The 14,911-nt window shown below is 33.3% G+C and overlaps 1 protein-coding gene across 2 annotated transcripts in view; it reads left to right on the forward strand.

The window, feature by feature from the left end:
* The window catches only part of LOC114333423 (lysophosphatidylcholine acyltransferase), a 271,689-nt gene that overhangs the window by 162,125 nt on the left and 94,653 nt on the right, over positions 1–14,911 (forward strand). For both annotated transcript variants that reach the window (XM_028283293.2, XM_028283292.2), the window contains exon 4: positions 218–391. In XM_028283293.2, coding sequence (XP_028139094.1) covers positions 218–391 — 174 coding nt within the window. The remainder of the gene's footprint in view (positions 1–217; positions 392–14,911) is intronic.

Below are 14,911 nucleotides of genomic sequence, written 5' to 3' on the forward strand. Positions count from 1 at the left end.
ATAAATTTGAGGTCCCGAAATATTTCTACTAGCCGTTAATGATCGGTTATTAGAATATCCCGGTTATAGGAATACTTTTACTTGGCATGAAGGCTATTCCAATATGCGGGTTAGACGTAATTATTTTATGTAGTCTATTTTATTGTATAACGTTTATAAGTTTATACCTAAATATTTTATATATTTCCAGTTAACTTTGCCCTGTTCTCTTTTATAGAATTAATAAATTTTACACAACCAGTCTATGTATGGAGGGACGATCCAAATTCCCGCCACAACTCAATAAAGGAGATTATCAACCGAGCAACGTCGGATCTGGATTGGCCCCAGATCCTGATCTTTCCGGAAGGAACTTGCACGAATCGATCGTGTCTCATTACGTTCAAGCCTGGTATGTATTCAGTTTCTGTAGTACGTAATATTATTAAACTAATGAAAATATGTATTTGATATTTGACAATATTTGTAAGCATATGAACACAAAGCAAAACATTATTTTCAATTTTCTGTTTACAGCCCAGTAAATGACCGATGGAGTGTAATTTTCAAGGACAACTCCGAATTGCATGAAAATTTGGACTTACGTTCGACTTACTTATTCTCCACTTCAAAGTTGAATTTCTACCATTGGTTGCTTTCACTTGGGGGATGACAGTCACCCCTTTATCGGGGGTGAAAAAACATGTGTTTATAATAATTCCGCAAATAGATAAATTGGCTGATTATAGGCAACTTTCGTTCTATAGAGTTTTGTATGTAAGTCAATACTTTTTGAGTTATTTGCGATTGAAAATGTTTATTTTTCAAAAAAAAATTACGTGTTAGGACGTTTTTTCGCAAAGAACTGAAAAAGTAAATATTTTATCAAAAAAAACTTTCTTAACAAAAACGTAGCTTATAAAAAAATGGTGTATGGGTGGTTCGCCAAAATAAGCGACATATTGTGTAACTCGCTTTTTTCTTAAGTCCTTTACATACTGTGGTTCAAATTGTGTTGCCAAAGTTAAGTTATACAATAGATTACACAGCCCAACAAAAAAAAAATTTTTCTTGCTGCCGAAAAAAAATCAACTGATTTTAGTTAATTCATATGTCCTGATTCCAAAAATACAAACCTTTTCTTTGTATCAGCTCTAGTTTTCGAGATATAACATACTCATCAAATACTTAAATATTCTTACATTTCTGTATATTCCACCACTATAATTGCAATATGTTTGTAAAAAAACTTAACAAACTCCAAGACAAATGGGCAAATGGACAAAAGGGCGTATTAAAACTATGTTGGTGTTCATTTAGGAGATCAAGATAAATCCTGGGCTCCATATGTATTGTGCAAAACTTGTCTTGAAAACTTGCGACAGTGGACGAAAGGACAACGAAAGTGTTTAAAGTTTGGTGTTCCAATGGTATGGAAGGAACCAAAAATCATTTTGACGATTCAGCAAAGACCATCCTAACCTTGGTTCAGCAATAAGACCAATTCCACATCAGCTTGAGCAGATACCCATTCCAATATTTAGCAGTCTACCTACGCTACCAGAGGATAATATCAAAATGTTATCTGACGAACTACAGACTAATAGATTTGAGGAAGACAACAGTGATTTTGAAGGGAATTCAACACATCCTGAGCGCTTTACTCAGGAAGAGCTAACCGATCTTATCAGAGATTTAAACCTTCCAAAGGACTCTTCCGAGTTGCTTGCCTCCGGACTAAAAGAAAAGAATGTTCTTCACTCAGACACCAAAATTCTATACTACCGTAATAGAGAAAAAGACCTTTTGCCTTTTTTCTCAGCAAGATTATATGGTTTTTTATAACAATATTAAAGGACTGTTAAAAGAAATAGGTGTATCGGAATATACACCAGATCACTTGGCGACAAGTGTGTCCTTCTACATAATGGCAAAAAATATGGAAGTATATCAATTGGTCATTTATGGGCCATTCCACGAACATACGCCTGTTTTGGATTACTTCGACAACGAATATTTTACTGTGCAACATAAGAAGTACGAAAGTAAATGGCGCTAATAATTATTCCAATAAACAACAATGTAATTTGCAATTTACTTTCGTTCTTCTTATTTTGCACAGTAAAATATTCGTTGTCAAAGTAATCCAAAACAGGTATATGTTCGTGGAATAGGGTATAATACCTCTACAGCCATTTAGACCGTTTCCCAGAAAATCTTGGTGACCTTAGTGAGGAACAAGGGGAACGCTTCCACCAAGGTATCAAAACGATGGAAGAGAGGTATCAGAGGAGATGGGCCAATCACATGATGGCAGATTACTGCTGGAGTCTTCGAAGAGACCGTCCTTTTAAAGCCTTGCAAGAAAATTATATAAAAGGAAGTTTTTAGGTGACGCCGAATAACACATTTTTGCTGCGACGCTGGTAAGGTTAGATGGAAAGTTAATTTTTTTTTGGCAGATATGTGTCATGATTTATGTAAGTATACTGTTGTACAATAAATATCTTACTTTTTATTTTGTTTATTCGTGTTTTGTTTATTTCATGGGTAGCAGCACTACATATATGTAGTAGTGCTGCGTTAAATTACCCTATATGTTAGAAATGTGATCTGTTGTCGTATTTTCTGAAAACGATCTGATGGAGCAAATCTGGTGGCATTTTTGGATTCAGCAGACCCAAATTACCTAGAAACAGTCAAAAAATTTCCGGCAGCAAACTGTGTGTTTACCAGTGTTATATATGGATGTACGCCACTTAACATTAATTAAAAAAAAAGTATTTTTACAAGCATTCTATGCAATTTTAATGTCAATATATCAACTTCGAGGCTGTAGCTCACCTTGGTTTTTGATCTGTTTTATAGTATTACACACTGAAAAGTTACAAAAATACAGATTATTTTATCAATAATTAATAAAAACCCAATGTAATTTAAAACTGTCAAATTAATAATTTTCATTTTTAAAATTAAACCATAAAAATCTACTACTAAAAACTGTAACCAACTTTGTGCATCAACACCGAGGCCTCATAAAAATATATGAAAATTTAGGCCAAACTGCACTATACTGTATGGCAGGCAGCTTGACAAGAGAGGAAAGCTTCAGTCTAAACCAAATTGTGGAAGAAAGTGGACGAACATAATATCGTTAAGCGATAGAAAATTTTTCAAGGTGTCTTAAGCTAAGCGTATGTTTTTATACAGTCAACACCGAAGCCTTCGTATAAGCTTAATTTTGCTAATTTTTTAATATGTTTTTCTTCTAAGTATGCGCTATATAGTTTTTTTGACACACGATGAATAAAGCAGAATTATTTTTAATATTTTGTAGAAAGTAGAATTAAAAATGTATGAAATCATCAACACCGAAGCAATCAACTCCGAAGCCCAGTCGTTCCTCGGAGTTGACGAACGTGCCTCGGAGTTGTTTAAAGTGTGTGAATGGTCATTCTTAAACTAAAAAAAATACAATTTAAATTTAGTCTGATACAGGAAAAAGGTTACTGGGTAAGCTGTCAAGATGTTTCGGTCGGTTTGGTAATTATCTTCTTTTTATAGAAAATGGCTCGTATACACTGGAGTACGACGGAAAAATGAAGTCGAAAGCCCCCAAAATCGGTAAATAAAGATTTTATGAAAGAAAGTAATTTTTTATGCAGCTATGCTTATTTCTGTAAGAATATACCATTTTGCTCTAATGTTGATAAAAGAGACATCTGCTGTCTATGTAGGCACATAATGTGAAAACATGGAGCTCATGTGTGGAAGCGGATAACAAATAATTATGTTGACATGGAGAAAATGGAGAAAAGACAGAAGAATGTGTAGAAAGGAAATGCCAAGATTGTGTTCAAAAGCAGATTAGATTTTTGAAGTTAACGGAAAAGACACGGCTAAATATTGGAAAGTTTTGTCAACACGAAGGCCGGTCTAAATCAACTCCGACGCAATTGATATTTTACCTATTTTTCATGATTTTCTGTAGGACTTTATATCAAAATGGAAGTGTTTTGTATAGGTTTATTACATACCAGTTTTTATTTAATTGTTTCGATCATAAATTTCAATTAACAGAGAATTACGTCAACACCGTGGACACTTGTCAACTTCGAAGTCACAACATTTCCGTTTTTCGAAAAATATTTAAAAATGATCTCTGCTGGTATCATGGCTAAGTTGAATAGCTCATTTTGTAAAAAATATTTAAAAATGAACTAATTCTAAATCATGTTTTAAATTAAATTTCTCTACCTCGAAATTGCCGTCTATTTTGGCGAATCACCCGTATTAGTCTATAAACCGAGTTAAAGCAAAGTTGTAGCTCATGAATAATACGTGCTTTTTTAAACACAAAATTTTAAGAAGTTTTTTCCGAAAATTGCTTAATTTTTTCGTTATTTCACGTAGATATATTCGATTTGGAATTTGACCAATAAGAAAGTATTTTTCATGAGCTACAACTTTGCTTGTACTGGGGTTATAGACTTCATTAATCCACAAATTTTTTCATTTTTATAAGCTACATTTTTACAAGAATATTTTTTCGATTAAATATTTACTTTTTGAGTTATTTGCGAAAAACCGCCTGAAAACGTTGTTTTTTTGTCGAAAAATCAACATTTTTAATATCTCGCAAATATCTCGAAAAGTATTGACTTACGTAATAAAAAAACTCTATAGAAGGAAAGTTGCTTAGAATTAGTTAATTTATCCATTTCCAGACTTACTTTAAGTGCGCGTTTTTCACCCCGATAAGGGGTGAAAATCACCCCCCAAGTAAAAGCAACCAACAGCATAAATTCAACTTTAAAGTGAAGGGTAAAGAGAACCTAAATCCAAATTTTCGTGTAATTCGGAGTTTACTGAAAATTACACTCCAAAATACTAATTTTCTGGGCTATTATACTCTTCTTTCAATTTATTTTTTACACATTTACTCTAATCATTATTACAACTCTAATTATATACAGATGCATATTTTTTACCTACAACCGATATAGACCATTATTTGCTAATTTTCGCAACTAACTGGTTTATTGTATTATATGCAGAGTATTATATTATACACAGAGTGTTATAGTGTGCTTCACCGCGGTGCCGTCCAAAATCCCGACAGCCAAAATTCCGACGGGCAAAACACCGACACGCCAGAATCCCGACATGCCAGAATCCCGACAAGCCAAAATCCCGACATGCGACAATCATCGCATAAGTAAAAATTCCGTAAAAAGTAAAGTTTCCTTCTCAAATGCAATACCAAATTATATTATAGAGTAGTGAACTTGAAAAATTATTACTTACTAACAAGTACGGGTACTAATTATTATGTATTTTAACAGAAAAAATTATTTAAACACTTCATTTTATAATATAAAAACTATACTTACTGAAATGGAAGGTTGTAAGTGACATGATAATATCTATTAAATGAAAGTAAACTTGAATTCAGGATTTGATTATACGTATTATATTATTGGACTATATATTGGCAAAAAAATAATTTTTCTACAACCGTGTTAAAAATGCAATTTTTAGCAAAAATAAATTTTTTTAAGGCACTCCAGTTCGTATGGACCGTATAGGCAATTTTGATGTATGGAATGTCAGTCAAGTTCAAGTAAAACTTTTTGTAGATATTGTCCTCTATTTACGTTTGTAGAAAAAATATTGTATGATATGCGTGTTAAAAAGTACGTTTTTAAGGCACAGAGTCGCTTATTATGTAGATATTTATATCCGAACAACTCTATCAATCCAACAAAGAAGTGATTGTTACTCATATTATGATACGATAGGTGTTGTCTTTTAGTTTTGCATATAGCCATAAAAACAAAAAATATATAGACTTAAAGTACTTTATTGCTTTTCAAAATATGTCCCACTAAGAACGATATATTTTTGCATACGTTCAAACCAATTGGTAAAACAGTTATTTCAGTCTTCAGCGGACATCTGCAAAATGGCCGTTTTAAAGGCATCGATGGCTTCTTCTGGCGACTGGAATCGCCGCCCACGCATTAAATTATTGATCTTTGGGAACGTGAAGAAGTCGTTGGGACTTAGGTCGGGGCTATACGGTGGATGGTTTAACAATTCGATGTTTTGAAGCTCCAAAAACTCTATTGTCTTTTGGGCAGTGTGAGCGCTTGCATTGTCATGGTGTAGGATGATTCGCCGTTGTGTGTTGCTTTGTCGGAGTTTCACGATAACTTCTGGTAAACAAACGGTTATATACCAATCAGAAGTAACCGTTCTTCGATCTTCTAGAGCAATTGTTGCCACATGACCAGATTTTGACACAAAAGTTGCGACCATTTTCTTTGACACACTTCGAGGACGGATCACTTTTGTTGGTTTTTCGTCATATTGAAACACCCACACAGCGGATTGGCGTTTATTTTCCAGTTGGTAGGAGTAAATCTAAGATTCATCGCCACTAACAATACTATAAACGTTTTTTGAGCTTCCTTTTTTGAACCGTTCCAATGTTTTTCGACACCAATTGACGCGAGCCGCTTTTTGCTTTTCTGTAAGCAAATGAGGGATTCAACGGCAAACCAACTTCCTAACACACAGTTCTTCATGTAGGATCTTTTGGATCGAGGTCTTTGAAATGCCCAATGATGCCTCTATCTCCCGGTATGTTACACGGCGGTCATCTTTAACTAACTGACGAACCGCATCAATGTTTTGCCGCTTGACTGATGTTTTGGGTGGACCTGGCCTGGATTCGTCACTGAGATTGGCGCGATCACGTTGAAATTCGCAATACCAGCGGGAAATAGTTGACTGGTGTGATGCTTCATTCCCAAACACAGAAATCATTTCAGAGTGACATTGCTGTTGGGATAATCCTCTCCGAAAATTGTAAAAAATTATTGCTCGAAAATATTCGACATAAACGAAAGCTTTGGCGAACGTATAAACTTACTGGTTCTCTTCATGATTTTCTCGCTCACCGTAATTTTTCTAACAGAGTCAAACAATCGTTGCTAAAACTAAGAACAGAATATGAAGAATCTATCATATCTAGTGGTAACAGTAAAAAAATTTATCGGTACATTCGCACATCTTTATCTTCTAAAGTCTCCATACCATTACTTCAAAAAGATGATGGGTCCATATGTTCTTCTAATAATGAATCTTCGGAATGTTTATCCTTATTTTTTTCTCAGGTTTTTACAGACGAACCAAATGACACCATTCCTCAAATAATGAGTCCACGTCTCCTTACAACTCTTGATAATATCTCTTTCACTCCAGATGTTATTAAACAACATTTGTCGAAACTACGCAATAATTCATCACCTGGATTAGATGGACTAACTTCCTTTTTCCTTAAACAGTGTGCAGAGTCTGTAGCCATACCTATATCCTTTATAATGAATACTTCTTTTAATCAGGGTTCTCTTCCCTCGTCATGGAAATTGGCTTCGGTTACTCCTATATTCAAGAAAGGAAATAAACTTGACTGCAATAATTATCGTCCAATCAGCCTAGTTCCTATTGTCGGCAAGGTCATGGAATCCATTATTTCTGAAGCTATCTCTGAATTCCTCCTTCAAGAAAATGTCATCCCTCACCAGCAGCATGGTTTTATCAAGGGTCGTTCAACGATCACAAACTTACTTCATTGTATAAGTGACTGGTCTTCATCTTTAAACAATCGACATCCTGTTGATGTAGTCTATTTAGATTTCTCCAAAGCTTTCGATCGTGTTCCCAAACGTCGATTACTAGCTAAATTGGATCACTATGGTATCCGCGGAAAGTTAAACTTTTGGATTCAAAATTTTCTATCAGACAGGTACTTCCGAGTTCGTGTTGGGGAAGCTTATTCACTGGACAAACCAGTCAAGAGTGGAGTTCCACAAGGATCAGTACTTGGACCACTACTATTTTGTATATACACTAGTGATCTTCCTCTTGTTGTATCCAGTAAGATTTCCATTTACGCAGATGATACTAAATTATATGTGAATCCAATTATTGACCAACATGTTCTTCAAACCGACCTTAACGCAATATTCAAATGGTCCTCAGAGTGGTTACTTCCACTGAATATTGAAAAATGCGTCATACTACATATTGGCAAAAATAACCCATTACTACCGTACTTTATTAATGGGCATCCCATAGAGTCAGTAACCTCCCACAAAGATCTTGGAGTGATAGTTAATAGTAACTTAAATTGGTCTGACCATATAGTGTCCGTGTGTAAACGTGCAAATTCCAAACTGTTTCTAATCCGCAAATGTTTTACACGAATATCTCTAACCTCAATGAGTAAACTTTACTCTATATACGTCAGACCTATTCTTGAGTTTGCAGGACCAGTGTGGAGTCCAGATCTTAACCGTGATAAAGTCTTACTTGAAAATGTTCAACGTAAAGCCACAAGACTGGCATTTGGCCGTGTAAGACCTAATTATGAAGACAGACTATCCTTGGCTCATCTAACAACATTTGAACATCGACGTCTTCGAGGAGACCTAATTATATCCTTCCGTATTTTAAAATATAATTTTGGAAACCTCAACACAATATTTACGCTAAATCTAGACGAACGATTAAGAGGTCATCGTTATAAATTAAAGAGAGAACAGACGACAACAAGATGCAGAATGAACTTTTTACCAAACAGAATATTTAACATCTGGAATAACTTAGATGAAGACACCATATCGGCAACTATTGTTAACATTTTTAAAAATAGACTTGATAATTCTTTATTTTCTTTGCAAGACTGAATAATTTTAGGACGGCATTATTTATTGTTTCAAAATTTTGTTTGAAACTGTAATCTTTAAAATTTTTATTAGTTTTATAACGATATTTTTCTTTGTTTTGAACATTATGGGAGCTTTACAGGATTGAATTGTTTTAGGGCGACATTGTTTTATTGTTTCAATATTTTTATTTGATGTTTGTTAATTTTTAACTTTATTCTTAATTTGTATTAGTTGTAAAATGATATTTCTCTTTGTTTTTGGGCATAATAGGAGCTCGCTCTTCTGCCCTTATTTGATTTATAATAATAATAATAATAATAATAATAAAATGTTTTCGGCTAACATCCATTTTTCGTCCGACTCGCTAATTTCAAAAATTCACTGTATCTACACGACTTATTGTATCGCAATGAAATTCTCGATTTATGTCAACAAAAGATTTAAGTTACGTTTGTGTCGGAAGGTTTTAGTAGTGACGCCCTCTCAGCGGCTATATGCAAAACTAAAAAGACAAGCCACGTATATTCTATCCCATTCGTCTCCATTTATACCTTTCCTCTATTTTATTTTTTACACATTTTACACATCGTTCCATTTCATTTACAGTCACTGTCTTGATCTTTTTGCTATTTATTTGATACTCAATGTTCAATCACTTTGGTCGATTTTTATATTTCTTTATTCCAGGACCATCTCTACTTTAGTTGTAAAAATTGTTGGGTCTCGCATTGGGATCCCCAGGATTTATTTTTCCATACTCATCTCCTAATCTCGAAAGCGAGATTGCGACTATCAAATAAACCCTCTTAAACATTACCTTCGCCGGAAAGATCGCACCTCCTGAATATCAACTTCAACTTTATGCGAGTAAACTAATTTACTGAAGAAAATTTCACAACAGGTCCAATTATAGTTAATCCAAAAGAGTCAGTTCCTAGTTTCTCTCTCTTAAAAAAAATGAGTTTGTGTACTTTTGTACGCACATAAGAAGTTATTATGAGGCGTCGGCTTCCCTAATTGCATTTCTCCACAACAATCAATATATCAATATTAATCCCCTTTACCAACATGTCCTGCCTCATCGTCTCTTTCCAGGTCTTCTTTCCAGGATGATTAACGTCTCGACGTTGAACATGACCAAACCACCTTAACCTATGCTCTCTCATTTTGGCATCAATTGGTGCCACACCTAGACTTCCCCTAATATACTCAATCTTAATTTTATCCACAAGGAATAATTTCCTGTAGCTGGCTGTATACCATTAATTATAAGTAAAATTTAATAAAAAAATTTTTGGCTTGGTAAAAGGTATATTAGTTTAAAAAGCCCCTACAGGGCTAGAAACATACAAACAAAACGTTTTCGCTCTGTAACAAGAGCATCATCAGTGTTACAAGAACATGGTGAGCCAACCAAAAAATACAAAGGTCAAAGCCTTTCAAAAACAGAGTAAAAGTCTTATATTGATGCCAACATAGCAAAATCCAAAGGATGAAAAACATGGCTACGGCCCTAGGGCAACATATGACTCCCACACGTGGTAAGTGAGTCAAAAGGTAACAATTAGGTCATTATTTTTATTTTATCCATTTTAATTTTATCCTTTTTTGTCACTTCACTTACCCATCTAAGCATTCTCATTTCCGCCACATGCATTCGTTGTCCCTCTTTCTTTTCCACTGCCCAACATTCAGTTCCGTACATCATAGCCGGTCTTATGGCTGTTTAAAAAAAATCCTTCAGCTTTATTGGAATATTTCTGTCACACGACACACCACTCGCTTACTTCCACTTCATCCATTCAGCCCTAATTCTACTGAATGAATCTCCATCTACATATTTCTTAGTTACTCTGTAATACCGATCCTAGGTACTTAAAACTATTGCCTTTGACAATCATTTGACCATCCAAAGGTACCATTTTATTTGTAGTCACTCACATCTTTAAATTAAGATTCCAAATGTTTATTATGTTTTTGTACTACTAAGTTTTAAAACTTTTTCTTCCAGAGCTTTTGCTACTGCTACTTTCGCTTCCTTTTTGGCGACCATATAATTTTGAAGATCTGTCTCCGATCTATTTTCTTGCCACTTTTTATATAATTTTTCCTTCTGTTTTATTTTTGCTTGTACATCGTTTGACCCCCACCAAGTCTCTTTATCCTCAAACTTCTTTTCTGACGTTTTCCCAAGTATTTCAATAGCAGTTTTTCTAATAATACTGGCCATTTTTCTCCAAAATATTATTATTAGGGCTTTCTTTCATATTCCAACATATTTTGCTATTTTACATTTTATCTATACTATTTTACATTTTTACTATTTTATCTTTTAGCATCCACTACTTAAACTTTCGATTTTTTTTTTAGTTTTAAATTTTTTGTAACTCGAAAATGATTCAACTTAAAAGAAAAATTACAAAAGAAATTTTTTGTTTCGAATGATCCAAAAAATCTGAAATAATATCTGCGCAGGCCAAAATATTTTTATTAGAATGTATAAAAAAAGTCATTTTTAGTTACTAATCCATTATAGTCTGGACAAAATTATATCGGGCACCTCTTGTTTTTTATAATTTGTAACTTACTAAACTACATATCAAATAACTTTTATCCATTAAGCAGATGGGAGAAGGTCGTTCTAATATCGGATCCTAGACTATAGTAAAACAGGATACACACGTCACTATAATCCCTCAGAGTCTGCGACTATGTCTGCTTTAGCTCACACCGATAGATGCTTCAGTCAAAACGACGCCAGCTTAGTAAAAATCGCTCAACGATGATCGTAACAGACGCTCCCGTAAAAACGTACCTTAAAGCCGTGAAAAAACGACTTTGACAGTGGTTTAACAATGCTAATCTTTTAGTAATGCACAAATCACCACAGCAAGTAAAAAATTACATAATTTAATACTCACAATAACAAAAATTGCAACAAAACTAATAATATTGTTCTGCAATTTTTTTTGTGGCATCTTAATACAATTGACTGTTTTTTCTTTCTAAATAACTAGCGTCAAAATTAGCTTACTATTTTGAGTGACTCTTAACGTAGTACATTCTTTTTTATTTTGTGACAAAGCTGTTAAAAAAGTTCTAAGTCCATTATTAACTCAAACCTTTAGTGAATGTAAAATTCGCCTGTGAATCTTTAAATATGTTTTAAAAATACATTACATCAATCTTATCAACATCTTGATAATGTAAGGAAATTTGAAAGCTAAAATTCTTGTGCAGATTACGTCCATATAATTACGCCTACGGATATTAGCGTTTTTCTATCAGAAAGACATCAATTAATTACGGTAAGATCTAAATTTAGAATATCTATTTTCAAAAGAAAGCATCAGAAAAGAGTGACGCTGTACATGTTCATATCGTTGGGGTATCTAAAAATATATCTCTACTTTAGGGGAGTTAATGTAGATCGAAAACATGCATTGTTTCGGAAAAAATCAAGCAAGCTTATATTTTTCTAAAAGTTTGTTGTTAGTTTATTAATAATATGTCTAAAGTAAAAGGTTATACTCGAGATTTAGCTGCTAATCATTTATTTATTGTTTAAACAGTAAAAGCTGTATTGTATAAATAATTTTGAAAAATATCGGCGAATTTATCATTTTACTTTGATCAAAAATGTTTCTATTTTATTTTTGATTCTGCTGAATCAAAATCTGACATAACAATTTGAAAATTAAAAAAAAGTTTTTTTTGAGCGCTTATACAGTTTGTCTGCGTAACTAGGAAATGGGAAACTTGGTATTATCAATTTTACGCAACAAAATGCTCTGCATTGTCTAGAATCTATTATGCAACCATCAGATATTAAACTTGATCACTTTTTTACAAGGTACGTCAAAAAATATGAATTTTGCTCAAGAATAAATTACCTTTATTTCACAATATTGAAAATTGATATTATGAGAAGTTGTTTGGAATTAAAAACTATGTTTTATTATGTACCGGGTGTCCCAATAAGAATGGCTCTTGGCCATATCTCAGGAACCGTTTATAGTACAGCTTTGAGAAAAAAATATTTATAACAAAAGTTGTCTCGGGAAAAGCCTCGAAATGATTTTCATAATTGTAGGTCCACCGTTAGAAGACGTAATTGAATATCAAAAATTTTCCAAAATTTACTTAATGAAAGGGCACTGGAAATCCAATCATCGTATTCTTCATAAAATTCTGCGCATATTTGATGTCACAGGTTTAAGTCTACCTTTGCAAATAAGAGGTGGGGTGAGTGAGAACCTTCTTATGAAAACAAAAAGTCCGGTTCTGCTAAACCGAATTTTGCATACTTGGTCTTGTTGAAAACAGCTCTTTTTCGTCAATGTAAGTGTCTTATTTTCGAAATAGTATGCAATAAGGTGAAATAGTATGAAATAATATGCAAGCTAGGAGGCGTTATTTCATTATTTTTATAAATCTAGTTTTCTTTGGAAAATATTATTTAATACTGTATTACAAAATTAGACCAAATTAGCAACATAATACCGAAAACCGCATGTCGATACCTTTTTTCTATCTCGAGATATCTTAAGAAATGTGTAAATTTTAAACATAACTGTTACTGTCACCGGTAAACGAGGTTATGGAAAAGTAGTGTACTATGGAAAAAACAAATATACATTTTCCAGATGTAAACGTATATAATTAATTAAAACAACAATAAGACAAAGAACACTATAAAATATAACAAAGAAATAAATGCAACTACTTACTTAGTCTTAGTGACTGCCTAAATGTTCAAATTGTTGCCCATCATTTTCGATGCAAGCGTTTACTCTTTCAAGAGTAGATTGAATAGCAACAGATTTAACTGTTTTAGACTTTTATTTATGGGAACGGATTAAAGACCTTGTTTTTGCCGCTAGGCACACTACGCGAGAAAACATGATCTATAATCTAGAGTAGAGAATACGAAACGCCATTCAAAGCATTGCGAAAGCAGAAATTGAGACTGCTGTTCAATCTACTCTTGAAAGAGTAAACGCTTGAATCGAAAATGATGCGCAACAATTTGAACATTTAGGTCGTCACTAAGTAAGTAGTTGCTTTTATTTCTTTGTTATATTTTATAGTGTTGTTTGTCTTATTGTTGTTTTAATTAATTATATACGTTTACATCTGAAAAATGTTTCTTTGTTTTTCCATAGCACACTACTTTTCCTTAACTTCGTTTACCAGTGACATGTGACATTAACAGCTGTTTAAAATTTACACGTTTCTTAAGATATCTCGAGATAAAAAAAAGGTATCGAATGCGGTTTTCGGTATTATGTTGCTAATTTGGTCTAATTTGGTAATAAAGGATTAAAAATTCAGACTTGTATTTTATATTCTCCAAAGAAAACTAGATTTCCGATAATAAATAAATATCGCCTATTAGCTAGCATATTACTCATTAGGCTATTTCTAAAATAAGACTCTTACATTTACGAAAAAGAGCTGTTTTCAAGTATGCAAAATTCGATTTATCAGAACCGGACTTACAGCCATTTTTTCATAAGAAGGTTCCCACTCACCCCACTTCTTATTTGCAAAGGTAGACTTGAAGTTGTGAAATTAAATATGCGCAGAATTTTATGAAGAATACGATGATTGGATTTCCAGTGCCCTTTCATTAGGTAAAATTTTTGATATTCAATTACGCCCTCTGGCGGTGGACCTACAATTATGAAAATAATTTAAAGGCTTTTCCCGAGGCAACTTTTGTTATAAATAATTTTTGCTCAAAGCTAGACTATAAACGGTTCCTGAGATATGATCGAGAGCCATTCTTATTGGGACATCCGGTACATAATTACACCCTTTTAACTGAAAAAAAAATCAAATTTTTCTCAAATTACGGATACTCAACAGCATTTTATTGCAATAATTATGATTCTCTTGTATTATTAATTTTACTAAAAAAGTTATTTTTTAGAAAAAGCACTGTATGGTCTAAATCGATATAATTTAAATTTTAAGGTCCGAAAGATAGTTCCGAGTACTCAAAATCAGAGGTGTTTATGTAGCCCCACTGAGAACGTCTAGAGACAGAAACAGCTGTCTGGGGATGGTGAACCACCTCTGAATGTAAAAAAAACATAAACTGTCTTTCACTTTAATCTTTACTCAGATTTTGAGTATTCGGAACTATCTTTCGGACCTTTCCCTATACTAGACGAATGAGGCGGAATGTG

Source organism: Diabrotica virgifera, chromosome 1, assembly GCF_917563875.1.
Source record: "Diabrotica virgifera virgifera chromosome 1, PGI_DIABVI_V3a".
NCBI lineage: Eukaryota > Metazoa > Arthropoda > Insecta > Coleoptera > Chrysomelidae > Diabrotica > Diabrotica virgifera.